General features: G+C 44.5%; 1 protein-coding gene and 1 long non-coding RNA gene across 8 annotated transcripts in view; one reads left to right on the top strand and one right to left on the bottom strand.

The window, feature by feature from the left end:
• LOC309521921 overlaps nt 1–4,321 on the bottom strand; it is a 28,974-nt gene extending 24,653 nt beyond the window's left edge. For 2 of the 6 annotated variants that reach the window (XR_014214790.1, XR_014214791.1), the window contains exons 1-2: nt 4,169–4,292; nt 3,817–3,980 (exon numbers count right to left, since the gene is read on the bottom strand). This is a non-coding gene — a long non-coding RNA (uncharacterized lncRNA). Of the gene's footprint in view, nt 1–3,816; nt 3,981–4,168 lie in introns of all 6 variants that reach the window. The other 4 variants (XR_014214789.1, XR_014214792.1, XR_014214793.1 and 1 more) reach the window with 4 other exon arrangements.
• Nucleotides 4,322–4,627: 306 nt separating this feature from the next.
• The window catches only part of QRICH2 (glutamine rich 2), a 43,223-nt gene continuing 33,225 nt past the window's right edge, over nt 4,628–14,625 (top strand). Inside the window, exons 1-4 of one of the 2 annotated variants that reach the window (XM_082203249.1) lie at nt 4,628–5,730; nt 11,649–11,753; nt 12,471–12,542; nt 13,167–13,280. In XM_082203249.1, coding sequence (XP_082059375.1) covers nt 4,945–5,730; nt 11,649–11,753; nt 12,471–12,542; nt 13,167–13,280 — 1,077 coding nt within the window. In that variant the 5' untranslated portion in view covers nt 4,628–4,944. The remainder of the gene's footprint in view (nt 5,731–11,648; nt 11,754–12,470; nt 12,543–13,166; nt 13,281–14,625) is intronic. The other variant, XM_082203248.1, reaches the window with a different exon arrangement.

The raw sequence follows: 14,625 nt of genomic DNA, 5'->3' as shown, positions 1-14,625 counted from the left end.
TGAACAGGCAGTGGGAAACTATGTGGAGCCCACCCAGGAATTAAATCAGGAGTGTGTCCTGACAGAGCAGATGAGAGAAGAGGATGTTGCTGAATCTTGGGCGCCAGAGATGGAGGGAGCTGCGGCCTTGCAGGAACAAGAGCTTTTGGACTTGACAAATGAACTCGGAAAAAGCCAGATTTGGAAAGATAAAGTTTGGATTGGTTTGGAAATGGGGGGGTTGGATAGACCCCCCTATGCAGGGATGTTTGGACTTTCCGAGTCTGGCAATGGGCCGTGAGATGCTTGGAGCTGTGGGGGCTCTCAATTTTGGAGGGATTCTGAAACATCTTCTTAAATACCACATGGAGTTGAGTCTGGACTATGGAAAAGGGGCTGATTTGTTGAAAAGGGTCAAAAACATCACCAAGCTGGAGTTCCCATGAGTGAAAGGAGAATATGAAGAAGAGCTGTGGAAGGGACATGGAAGAGATTTAAGGGCCTCGGATATAAGGTTACCAGGTTAATGCGCTAGATTAATGGGATAAAAAGGACTAACAAAACCCGGGACCAGGAGGAAGGGACGCTGGATGAAGATTGGATTGTTTTTATTTCTCTTTTTATTTATAAAATTGATGAAAGTTAGAAAAATGTTGGAATGAAATTACTTGGCTCTAGCAAAAATGTTTAAAGAATTAGGTAAGAATATTATGGTTGTGAGAAGTCGGTAAAAATAAGATTTAAGTTTTAAGTTTTTAAGGTTTTCTATAAGATAAGATGAAAATAGATCAAGGTAATGTAATGTCAGAATACTATGAAATATGGAAAGGATTTGCTGCGGTAATTATTAACTAGGATACAAAAAAAGGGAAGAGGAGGAGGTCAAAGAAAGAAGGTAATGAGAGTTGAGGATTTGAGAATGATGGATTTATTTTTGTCTGTTTGTGGTGTATTTTTGTTTTTTGAATTCGTATTGTTTGATGTGGTTTGTTTTTTCTTTGTTTTTTCCTTTTCCTTTTTCTGCTTTGTTTTTTCTTTGTAATTTCAAAAATTTTCAATAAATATCATATAAAAAAAACAACAAAATGAATCCTGATTTTTCTATCTAGCTTCACTCACATATACAAAAAAATATATAGCTGCAGCATCCTACCATACCTAATGTAAGGCTCCCCTGATTTCATTGCACAGTAAGTGGGTCTTGAAATTTCCTACTTTGTTTAGAGAAGGGCACTTGGGCACTATCCAGACCACCTCCCTCCCTCCCTCCCTCCCTCCCTCTCTCTCTCACACACATGCACACACACACACACACAACTAACATGGACATACACCCCTTTAACCATATGTTTCTTGTTCTGTTTGCATCTCAGATCTGAGAGCATTACAGTGCCCATCCGTGCAGTGCACCTTTAAAAGTGGTCCCTGGGTATATTACAAACTATATATAGAATATCATTTCACCTCCACTGCAATGCAGTCAGGTCAGAAGTAGAACACCGCTATCTAGCCCAACACTTAGGAGAAGCAGAAAATACTGCAAAGATATATTCTTGATCATGGTTTTAGAGAAGCTGTCCCTGTTGCTGTTGCTGCTACATATTTCTTAATTTTCCTTCAACAGCCAGTCTTAGGATGGGTTGCAATTTGTAAAGACACAATTAAAACAGCAATAAAAATAAACAACCCCATGCATAACCTTAAAACAGTAATTCCATAGTGATCTGTATTAGAATTCAGCCAGGATTCCTTACACTTATGAATCAAATGTTGAGCATTAATTTCATGTGCAGACTGTAAAGCAGGGGTAGCCAATGTGCCCTTCAGATGTTTAGAGGTGCTCATGAGCCCCAGCCATCAAGTCCAAAACTAGAACTGGAGCTGTGGTCACTAATGTGTTGGCTACCCCTGCTCTACAGTAGGTCCCTAAGGGCATTTTCTCATCTGTAAATACAATTGGCTTGGGTGAGAGGAACTGAGCACAGCCACCAGCTCTCATCACATGATCAGGGCATCTAATCATAGATAAGAGACTCTGCAAAGAATCTGCTATTTTTTTTCCAGATTCAGGGTGCTAGTCCTCATGGTAATATGGCCTGCACTCCATAAATGGAGAAGTTGACCTTTCAGTACACACAGAGAGCTGTTCTGAGCTGATGTTACAAATATACATCATTTTATTTGAATTCCGCCTTTCCATAGCTAAAACCATGCTCAAGTTGGCTTAGAACATGAAAAAAAAATCGCATAGTTACAAATATAACCATAGTAGTAAAAAACTACTGTATGAAGGTATTTGTTCACTAGTCAGCATACCATGAAAACATGATTAGGTCCTACAAAGTCAATTCACATTGTTCTAGAGTAGCTGACATGAGTAGACTGATCCTATGCATTTCACTCAGAGATACATCCAACTCTGTTCTGTGGTGGTTTACTCCCAAGTGTCTGCCACAGAAATTTTGGCTCTGCTGATAGGGAAATTGCCAACACTGTTAAGAATATAGAAATTCATCATTCCTGGCCCTCAGCCAAGCTGCCTGGGACTAATGAGAGCCAGAGTTCCCCATCCCGGCCCTACATCTGTTTCACTTTTGCCCCTTTTTTCACTCCATCCCAGTTATGAGAAATCAAGGACCAGTTTCTCTTTTGTGCTACTGTGGAGAAGACAGGAGCAAAGGAGCTCAAACTGCAATTAAACAGCGGAAGTGAGATGTTAAGAAGAGCCTTCCAATTGCGAGAGAGGCAAAACATGGGGATATTTCAGTTGAGATGTGACAGGCAGCTACTGCTTGTTGGAAGTCACTGTTGTAGGTGAATATTTGCTTTGAAATTTGGGAGAGAGCAAGAGAGAGATCAGGGCTGCAGGGATAAGGACCCTGTGGTCCTCCAGATGTTGGACTGCAACTCTCTTCCTGTGCTGTCTTGGCACTGATGGGAGTCCAACTGCACTTAGAAGGCCACAAAGTCTGCTGTACTCAGTGTCGCATGGGAACTTTGTAGTTGCCCATTGTTGGAGGAAACATGCTTTGGAGTAGAGGGCATCACAAATATTTATTTTTTATTTTTTTAAATGATATTTATTGAAACGGGCATCACAAATATTTAAAAGACCTGGGCCACAAGCCCATTGGACATAAATCTGCTTGAAATGTGCATAGGTTTTTATATCTGTATCTATAGCTATATATAAAAATAGAATGACTATATAAATTTAATAAATAATAATAATATTTAGATTTCACAAATCAATGCAAAACTAACCATTAAATAGAGTGTTAGCTGGGCATGTTTAGCCTGGAGAGGAGGAGGTTAAGGGGTGATATGATAGCCATGTTCAAATATATAAAAGGATGTCACATAGAGGAGGGAGAAAGGTTGTTTTCTGCTGCTCCGGAGAAGCGGACACGGAGCAATGGATCCAAACTCCAAGAAAGAAGATTCCACCTAAACATTAGGAAGAACTTCCTGACAGTAAGAGCTGTTCGACAGTGGAATTTGCTGCCAAGGAGTGTGGTGGAGTCTCCTACTTTGGAGGTCTTTAAGCAGAGGCTTGACAACCATATGTCAGGAGTGCTCTGATGGTGTTTCCTGCTTGGCAGGGGGTTGGACTCGATGGCCCTTGTGGTCTCTTCCAACTCTATGATTCTATGATTCTATGATTCTATGAGTTTGGCGAGATGAACCTTGAGATACCTTCCAACTCTACGATTCTATGATACACAGAGCCTGTTTTTCTCACCACTGAGCTATTTCCCCCACTTGCCGCTGTCCACAGTTCATCTGTTTCCAGTATCTTGAACACTGAAAACAAAGCTGGTACAAACTAAGCCGTACCTGAGACTCGTCGCTTTCCACCATCCAAGGCCTTTGGCTGCAAGGAGAGCTTTTGCAGGAGTCTTGCTTCTGGCAAACAGTTGGACCAGATGACCTTAGGGCTAAATCACGCTTACGTGGTTCTGCACAGTATTTCAGCACTTTTTCCTTTATTTCAGGAAAACCTACGAGGTGATTTAAATGTTTAATGTAAACAGATCTACGAATGCCACCAACAGCCCCCCCCCTTTAAAAAAAATCTCTGTGTTTGGCGTCTAAATTTTATTTTATACTTTTTGAATCTGCTGCTCGGAAACTCTTGGGAAAGAAATAGCTTAATTAAACTGGGAATATATTAAACTGGCTAACAAACCTCCCCGATTCCTTCGGCTCCCGCCCATTCCTCTCTGTTTAGCAAGGGCGAGGAGTCATAATTCGCGCGGCGCCGCGAGTCCCGGAACGGCGGAGGGCGGTCGCCCCCGTTGCGTAGCAACCACAAACGCCGGCTCGCAATCAGCCGGCAGCCGGCGAGGTAAACAAAAGCACACGAGCAGTTCTCGAAGCCAATCCGGGAACGAGAAGGTTTGTGAGGCAACCAATGGAACGCAAGGATTCGAACGGGGCCGGATTGTCCGCGGCGGAGGCGGCTTCTTTTCCGAGCTTCGGCGGGGAGCTGCTCGCCAGTCCGTCGCTCGCCCGAGCTGCGAGCTGCGCTGGGGGCGGGTGCTGCTTAGGCTGAGGGGAGCTTTGAAAAAGCCCTTTAAATAGGGGTGGTCGTTTTGAGGGGGGCGGGTAGGAAAAGGATAGGCAAAAAGAGCAAAAAGATAAAGCGAGATAGAGGCGCTGCTCATCCCTTTATGGCGCGAGCCTGCTCACTTTTAGGAATGGGCTTACAATAAATTGGGCTTAAATATATATATATATACTCCAGACAGATATTCCTTGTTTTTAAAAAAGGGAAGAGCTTTTATTTATTGAACTGCCTTCCCACCCCAGCGTTATATTTTCATAGGAGTTAATAAAAGATTGGGACCGGGGTGTGTTTTTTTTGTTTTGTTATTTCTTAAAAGAAGATTTTATTTTATTTTTCTTAAATAAGGCAGCTGGCGGTTGTCGCAAAGCGAAGGGTGGGTCGAAAGGGGTGCAGACATGTCTCTGAAAGTCACCTTGTACGAGTTGGCGGACATCTCCATAGGGACTCCCGAAGTTGGCCATGTCAATTTCAATGCCCTCCACACCCTCCTCCATGCCATCCTCAGGTACCTCAAAATCCAGGATGCCATGACGGAGGTCAAGGTGGATCGGGGCCCGCCACCCAAGCCAGACATGCCGGTGGCTATTGAGACGGGGGTTGGGGAGATACTGTCCGATGAAGAGTTACTGAAGGGCAAGGATGGCAGGGCAGGCAAGGAGGGCCAGGAAGGCAGGGCAGGCAAGGAAGGCAGGGCAGGCAAGGAAGGCAGGGCAGGCAAGGAAGGCTTGAAGGGCAAGGAAGGCCTGGAGGGCAAGGAAGGCCTGGAAGGCAAGGAAGGCCTGGAGGGCAAGGAAGGCAAAGAAGGCCTGGAGGGCAAGGAAGGCAAAGAAGGCAGGCCCAGGAAGGAAAAGGGGGTTTCAGACAAAGACATAGAATCTCGCCTTGACGACTTGGAAAATAAAATGTTTGCGCTGCAGGCTAACCTCCAAGGGATGGCAGATCAGGTGCAAGGGGTGGAAGATCAGGTCCAAGGAGTGCAAGATCAAGTGCAGGGAGTCCAGGGGAAAGTGCAGGGGTTGGGAAAGCGGGTCAAAGGGTTTGAACAGCAAATGTCTGGCCTAGAGAAGCTGCCTTCTGGTACCGACTTGATGGATAAAGCCAGGAGTGGCTCTGTGGCCGATCTATGGCAAGCGATGCAGTTGCAGAAGAAAGTTGAAGCCAACGAAGAGGGCATCAACAAGGTATGTGAACGATTAAAAAACCACACCCAGATTGTAGAAATTTCAGGGGCATGCAAAGGTTACATCGGAATTGAGTTAAGAGTGCCCTTTATAGCGATTGCGAACAATATTAATTTTAGACTAGTTTTTGAAGGAGGCATGATGGGCATGCGGACTGTTTTGGTTTGGTTTTTTTCCTTTAAAGGCCTAGCTCGCTGCAGGGATACGGTACAGCAAGCTGTCAATCATTCCTTTCTGAAAGTTTCACCCCGCTCCAAAGATGTTTAACTGTCAACTTGTGTTGGAGTGAAGAGACAAAGAGAACTATTATGCATTGTTATGTTGTGTTGGCAAACACCATAAACTGCTGCACCGTGATTCTAGATCTGTTGTGCAGATCTCGGCAGTACCTGAAGCTTCACACGTATTCCTCTGTGGAGGTGATGCCTCCTGGAATTATGAACAGAAGCATAAATAAATGTTTCCCCATGGAATCATTTAGTAACCCTTAAGAAAATGCACCAAGTATGCACTTGGTATTTACATCTAGGTACCTTGTCAATACAAGCTTCACCTTCAAATTTCCAGAATTAGTATTAATTCCTGTTTTACGTTTTTGACTTAAGAGTTTGAATACTCTTTCAAGCGACTGATTATTAAAATGTTGGTTCATACATTTCAAAAACTGTGCATGCCAAAGCTTTCGTTACTTGTAGTGCTTCGTAAAGTCATTGGCAACAGAGAAATCATTGTTTTGCTAAAGTTCTGAGAAATCCAGAGGATTTGCTAAGTTACACCAGACAGGCATTGATTTACCTGTCAAAGGAGCACTGGGACTGGCTAAAGTGGAAAGCTGGATGGATGCCAGTAACACTGTGTGCCCCCACCCTCTGCCCTGAACATCTTTCCCTGCATTAGAATTGGTGAACCAAAGGCAGCACAGTTTGTGAACTGTAAGGTATGCTATGCGAAGACTGTCTCCCAGCAGAGCTAAGCTTTGCAACAGACAACTGAAGGAGCAGTTGAAATATCTTGCATTCCTTAAGTTTCCATTAGTTCTAGATGCTCCAGTGAGTTGGACATGTAGAGACTCATCTCTTGCTATTTAGAAGCTGGCTTATTCTGGCTTGTGCTGAGACCCCAGCTGGGTGGGCAGGAGTCCATTCCCTGTATTCCGTGCATAGGAATAACATTAAATAGAGCAGAGACATGGAATATTTTTCAGCCTGAGGGCCACGTTCCTATCTGGGCAGTCTTCCAGGAACCACATGCCACTAGTGGATGGGACCAGTCCAGAACAAAATGTTGGTGGAGCAATTACAGTGGTACCTCAGGTTACATATGCTTCAGGTTACATACGCTTCAGTTTACAGACTCCGCTAACCCAGAAATATTACCTCGGGTTAAGAACTTTGCTTCAGGATGAGAACAGAAATCATGCAGTGGTGGCGCAGTGGGAGGCCCCATAGCTAAAGTAGTGCTTCAGGTTAAAAACAGTTTCAGGTTAACAACAGACCTCCAGAACAAATTAAGTTCTTAACCTGAGGTACCACTGCAATGTAAATCTCATCTTTGTACAGTACACTAGTTTCTACACATGCTCCCACACTCTTCTCTATCCCCTCTATCTAGGCAAGCAAGAGGCATTATCAGAGTTCAAGGACACAGACCAGCAAGGCAAAAACAGTCAAGGAAGGAGCACAGCAGGGGCAGGGAGGGTTGGGGCCTAGGGAGAAAGGGTGTGGCATGGAGAGAGTCCTGAGGACCAGACAGTGAATTCTAGAAGGCCACATTTGGTCCCTGAGACTGAGCTTTTCCACCTCTGTGGCAGAGTGAGGGAGCTTTTGGGGGCAGTAACGGCACACCACCCCAAGTCCTGCCATGCAGTCTGTCCTGTGCCCCCTAAGCTAACCTGCTGCTCTCAGGATGCTGTTGCTGTCTCTGTCAACCAGCACTGGAGTAAGTTTCAGCCGCCAGTTGAATGGCCTTTTGTATGTGGAAAAGGGGAGCACCATCTTCTCCCTCACCTCAGGCAACAAAATGTCTTGGCCTGGCTTTGGCCTGTTAGTTCTAGCCATCTCTTGATGCACACACCAGGATGTTTTAAATCAGGCAGCCTTCCAGTTAGTTAGGTCTGGTTATCGTCTGTATAGTGCTGATAACAAATTAATATGAATGCAGTTTTGGTAGGAGAGGTGGTGTGTGTGTGTGGGGTGTGTGTGTGTGTGTGTGTGTGTGTGTGATGAGCTCCAATCCCCACTGGGATCACTGAAGGCTCCACTTTCCGTTTTCGCCATCTGGGACTGAATTCCAGTCCTTCTGGACACAGACATACACTCATATACAGACATTTGCTAGTGAGTGAGGTGGTTTCCATCTCTACTATCCGCCACTATGGGGCCTTCTGAGGACCATCTTTCCCTGAAGGGAGGAGAGACTAAAGACAAACTGGCCTGGAGAGCTGCCTACATACAACCTGGTTCCCAGTATTGGAGTTGAGGTGACCTCTCCCTCCCTAACCGCCACCCCAGGGCTACTCAAAGAACCTCTTTACCTGTGGGAAGGGGAGATGTAGCTTTCAAAAAATATCCCTCTTGTAGATTATCTTGGCTGGCTTATTCTATAGATTTCATAGAATCATAGAATCATAGAGTTGGAAGAGACCACAAGGGCCATCGAGTCCAACCCCCTGCCAAGCAGGAAACACCATCAGAGCACGATTTAATTGTTTTAAGATTTTAATGTAAACTGCTTTGTGAGAGTCAACTGAAAAGTGGTATATTAAATTGAATTAATAAGCGTATATAATATTTATCAGATTTCTATGTTTCATTAGATAAGCAGAACAGGAGCATTTTGCAGTATAGAGTCCCCCCAGACAACATGCTATAGCAATAAGTACATGCTCATAAGTATTCCAGATTCAGAGTGGATAGTGATGACAGGGCAAGCTCTGTGTGAAACTGCCTATGAGTTAATGAGCAGCAAATTGTTATGTCCAGTCGCATCTGGCAAAGGCCTGGGACAAGTCTATACTTGAATTCTTAGTGAGATAGCTGCTATTCTGATTTTCAACTAACCTCCTGGTGTCTAGTGCATTGAAGAGGGTGGTAGGAAATGTAATCATTTAGTGAATTTGAACTACAGTACTATTTCCTGGTTCCTGTTTGGGGAGGCTTCCACAACAAAGCAAGACAGAGACTTGATTATTTCCTTTAGTAGATGATTCATTGCCTAGGCCTTATCAGATTAGTCAAGACAACCAATACCAGGACATAAAAGCTCCTCACCGTGGACTTGTGTGTGAATGAACTTGAGGGACATTAATGACAGCACATATTGCAAGCACATTTTATGGTTGGTTTGTTTTTGTAGCCAACAGGAGAACTAGAAACTTACTTTGAGAATGTTGCCTTTATTCTGTTCATGTCCTGGTGAGCAAGGTAGCAGACTATTTCCCCCCCCCCCACCATCCACATAATCCTACTGGAATCTTAAGACTGCTCTGTTGGGTTTTCTTCTGGCGCCAAACCAACTTTCTAAGAATCACCATGCATCTCCTGTGGTGCAAGTGAAAGCTATGCTGTTTTCCTTATGCATGGCTTTAAGTACATAGGGAATAGCTACCGTAAATGTGACTCTTCATAACACCAGAATCAAGAGGCGCATACAACTTGAGGCAGGTAAACTATTTAGGGAGGAAGCAGGGTTGAAGAAAACCAGTACAGTGGTACCTCAGGTTAAGAACTTAATTCGTTCCAGAGGTCCGTACTTAACCTGAAACTGTTCTTAACTTGAAGCACCACTTTATAATAACAATAATAACAACAACAACAATAATAATATTTATTATTTAGACCCCGCCCATCTGGCTGAGTTTCCCCAGCCATTCTGGGTGGCTCCCAATTAAGTATTAAAAACAATACAGCGTTAAATATTAAAAACTTCCCTGAACAGGGCTTCCTTCAGATGTCTTTTAAAGATAGGATAGCTACTTATTTCCTTCACATCTGAAGGGAGGGTGTTCCACAGGGTGGGCGCCACTACCGAGAAGGCCCTCTGTCTGGTTCCCTGTAGCCTCACTTCTCGCAATGAGGGAACCGCCAGAAGGCCCTCGGCGCTGGATCTCAGTGTGCGGGCTGAACGATGGGGGTGGAGACGCTCCTTCAGGTATTGAGGACTGAGGCCGTTTAGGGCTTTAAAGGTCAGCACCAACACTTTGAATTGTGCTCGGAACGTACTGGGAGCCAATGCAGATCTCTCAGAACCGGTGTTATGTGGTCCCGGTGGCCACTCCCAGTCACCAGTCTAGCTGCCGCATTCTGGATTAATTGCAGTTTCCGGGTCACCTTCAAAGGTAGCCCCACGTAGAGCACATTGCAGTAGTCCAAGCGGGAGATAACTAGAGCATGCACCACTCTGGTGAGACAGTCTGTGGGCAAGTAGGGTCTTAGCCTGCGTACCAGGTGGAGCTGGTAGACAGCTGCCCTGGACACAGAATTAACCTGCGCCTCCATGGACAGCTGTGAGTCCAAAATGACTCCCAGGCTGCGCACCTGGTCCTTCAGGGGCACAGTTACCCCATTCAGGACCAGGAAATCCCCCACACCTGCCTGTCCTCCCAAAACAGTACTTCTGTCTTGTCAGGATTCAACCTCAATCTTTATCTAATGGGGCCTTCTGCTGCTGTCGCGCCGCCGGAGCATGATTTCTGTTCTCATCCTGAAGCATTATTTCTGGGTTAGCAGAGTCTGTAACCTGAAGCGTATGTAACCTGAAGCGTATGTAACCTGAGGTACCACTGTATCTTTATTCCACAACCACCACATCATTCCTATGAGGCTATTAAGCTATTTAGGGAAAGTGTAGCAGTCCTGCTGGAAAGCTGTCCTGGTTCTAGGTTTCATTTTTGGAAGGGCTTGGGCAAGATCTCTGACGGCACCCACTTCCTTCTTATCACTGCCCATTCACTTGTCTCTTCCTCCAGACCTAATCTGCACCACTTCCCAGAGGGACAAGAGAAAGCTTGTGGAAGTCACTGCTCCTTCTCCTTACTTTACTCACTTGGAGAGCAAGGCTGAATGGGCAGTAGTGGCCAGGACCAGACGGCTCCAGAGTATAGTCAGATGTCTAATGCCAATCCCCTATGTTAATCCTGGAGTACAGATCTAGTCGGGTGTTTGTGTGCAAATCTGAAGGTGCTGGGATAGGATCTGACAAGTATTATAGATAGGGTTGCCCTATTTCAAAAAGTAAGAACCAGGTCCCCCTGAAAGTTGTTTTTCTACAAAAATGCCAAAGAAACACAATCTTTTTTTAATGACTTGCCAGAACAAAGCGCCGCCTTTCAGAAATCCCCCTGGACGTCAATTCTGCCTTTTAAATCCCAGATGTATGGCAGCCCTATTTTAGACGCCTAAGGTGCTCCTGTGCATCAGCACTCTTTCAAAGGCAATAACATCTGAATTTCAAGATAAAGAGTTTGTACCTGCTTGAAGATAGTTGACTTTCTTATACTGAAGTTTAGAAAAATATTGTTGCCTCTGCAGAAAAGCGAATGGTTAAAACATATTGGGCATAAAAAAATTGTTGGAGGACCCCCTTGCCCTTGCTCAATATGTTCTGTCCTACCACCTTGCAGTAGGTAGTGGGCTTTTGGGGAGCTATATTGATGCTGTTCCCTCTTTTCCTCTTTTGGATGTAGTTTATCCTGGGGAAACAGCTCCTCTCCAGCGTAGGCTGCTTAGAGTAAAGTGGGAATGGGCTCTGTAAGACCTGAAAATAGGTTTCCTCCAGCATGTCTTCTGTCTTTGGCAGTCAGAGACATTAGGAAACACATGGTAGCTTCTTGTCAGTTGGAAATTATATTTAGGCTGATATTTAGAGGAGTCCATGCATTCATTCCTTTCACTGATATTGTATCTCTTTTTGTATTCTAGGCCATATCTTTGTTGCAGGATGTCATAGACGAGGCTGGCAAAATGAAGGCAGCCACAGCCAATTTAGAGGATGAAGTACAAAAAATCAAGGATCACTTAGCATTGGTAAACTAGTCCACCCCTTATTTCCTTCTATTTAACCACTTTTCCTGTTGGGTCCACCTAACCCCTCAGAGTTCAGGAGGAAAGCAACACTGAGAGGATGAGAGGTTCAGCAGTCTGACCCACATGTTCAGTATGTTTGTCAAACTGGAACTTCGCTCCCATTTTGATTGGGGAGACCTACTGTTAAAGAGATGGGCTGATTGTCATTGTGTATTATTTGCCCCAGGCCTAGCAATAGGTCTGGAAGTGTTGGAAGAAGCCGTTCTCAGCCTTGGCAATCTAAAACTCAACCTGGCATATTCATAGCAGGCACTGGGATGCTATGCTTAATACTGTGTATTTTTGAGCAATATTGAATACCCAGATACATCCCCAGAGGCTATCCCATGAGAGCAATTCAGGTTTCTGGGCTGTGCTTTTGTTTCTTTGTTCTCTTGGAAACGTGATGTTTGCTTCTGTCCCCAAAGGCTTGTTGGGAGGGAAAATGGCCCCCTGTGCTATGCATTTGCTGTGAACTGGGCATGCATAAAGGTGCTTGAGTTTTATTTTCCCTGCAAGGCTTTTCCCCAGGTGCTCACCTCTTGTATTCTAAAAGTGTGGGGAAAACAAGCTCACTTTTGCAGTGCTCCTTTTACAATATTAGAACATGTTTGCACTCATACATTATTCCTGAGCAGCCTGGGGAAATCCTAAATTATCTTTTCCTTCCTTTCGCAGTTGGACCCCCATGCATTTGACGATCGACTGAAGACTTGCTTAAGTGATCAGATAAGTTTGGATAATGAAGTGGTATGTTCCTACACAGCTCCTCTACAGAACACCAGTCTCCATGCAGATAGCAACCTCTTCCTGCTGTGTGCTAGTTTTGCAGAGGATCAGATGTAAATTCAGTGTCCTATCTGATTGCCATGGTCAATAGGCATTGGCAAATTCCATCCACACTGGTCCCAAGCCTACTTCCCCACCCTGCCTGTTCCAGCACATCTGCAGTGTCAGACTAGCATACAGTGTTCAATTTGTCCATAGAGGGGAACCCAGCCACTCGCTGGCACATGATTTGTTCATTTTCTGTACTCCCAGCTTTATGCTAATGTATCAGATTCATAGCATCAGAAGCCGCCTTGAAGATGTACCCTCACTGGTTAGTTCAAGCAGCACCTGCTAATCCCCATGTGTGTGTCTTGCAACATTCAGCACCTTCCCATCCCTGCCCTGTTGACACTTCTCCAAAAAGGGTTGTCCCATAGTTTGATGTACCCACTAGCTCTTCGCTGGTATGTATCCTAGTCATCTGATACCTCTACACAGCCAGGGTTCCTAATGAAGAATAAATGAAGGTGGCTGCAATGGCCTCTTCCATACTATTCATGGGGAATAAAGTGTGACCTCTTTAATGTTTTTGTTTGTCTGTAGAAAGACTTAGAGAAGAGGCTGAGCCAGTTTCCTTCCCCAGAGGAGATGAGCAATATGGTGCGGTGGGACGTTCTAGAGGACGTCCTTGTGAAAGGGAAGAGGAGCCCATCTCCCGTGAGTATGATTTGTGTAGCAAAATGAAGATTGGAGGATAAAAGGTTTGCACATGAACGTTTTCTTCATGAAAAATACCAAGACAATGCATGCATCCTTTATATGTTGAATTTCATGTCCTATTTATCCCCTTCACTTAGACCTATATTATTGTGTACAAAAAGAGTTTTCTACGTACAATCTGTGCACCATGAAGCACATTTCTTCATCACCACCTTATGGCCAGTTCCAGGGGTGGGAGTAACATTTATTTTGTGCTAATTTTCAGTGGCCTCTGATCAGCCCAATGTGGGGCTTCGTTTTCTGCCTTTTGTATTTAATAAGCATGCAACAAAGTTGATGACGAGCTAGTGTATGGCTCACATAGATTGTTCTGGACCTTTCCATTGACCTCCACTGCTTGCCATCTGTCTGGTCACTATCTTGGCAGATGCTGGATGAAGATACTACAGGGCTTTATTTGTTCTGCCAGGACTCAGCCACAGAATCTGCCAGCAGCTCAGCTACAGTTTCAAGCCCAGAATACAAAAAGTAAAGCTAAATGAAAGTGCCCTTAAGCCAGATGCAGGGTGCATTCCCCTTGCTACTGAATAACTGCAGAGTATTTTCACACATCAGGAATATTGTTGGGCGGGGTACAAGGAAAGCCTTCGGAACAGAAAGTGATGTTTCCAAACAGACTTGAGCCCCAACATCTCTCTTTTTTTAGAAAAAAGAAACGCACTGAATGCATGACATAAAAATGCCACTTTTAAAGTATAAAAATGGGCAGATACAGAGTGCTCTCATGAGGATGGAAATCACAAGTTAATCTAGCTTCAAGTGTTCAAAGATTGGTCTTTCTGGACATTATATGTTTTCCTGTCAGGCATCACTAATCCATCCTGGTGACATCATCTCAGCCTGGCAGCCTATTTGTCCATACATTTGGCCCAGCATTCAGAAAGCTAATCACACTTGCAGAAAAATAGCAGATATTATACCCCAATATGGGTATTTTCTGTGAAGTTGGTAATTGCCTATTGGAAGGTGGCCATGTCATCATTTTCTGGTGCGTCATGGTGAAGCCTGTATCCACGTGGTTTTAAATTGGGGACAGTGTGGGAGGTGGAGGATATCACTGTTTTCCTCATAGGAGGTTGACTTTGCTTATACTCTCCAGTGCTTGAGCACATGCCGCTTATACTTCTAAAACCTCAGAAACCAACCCATCCCCTTGAACAATGCTAGTTCTACCCCCTCCCCTTTGACTGCATCCCATGGCTGACATGAATGTGTGACTGACATGGGTGCTTTATTCTCCCACTGCCACCAAAAGAAGGTAAGTGTTTAGAAAGGGTCCTAT

Source organism: Podarcis vaucheri, assembly GCF_965113315.1.
Source record: "Podarcis vaucheri genome assembly, chromosome: 2".
Lineage (NCBI taxonomy): Eukaryota > Metazoa > Chordata > Lepidosauria > Squamata > Lacertidae > Podarcis > Podarcis vaucheri.
The sequence above is the reverse complement of the archived record's forward strand: the minus strand, read 5'-3'. Positions and strand labels throughout refer to the sequence as shown.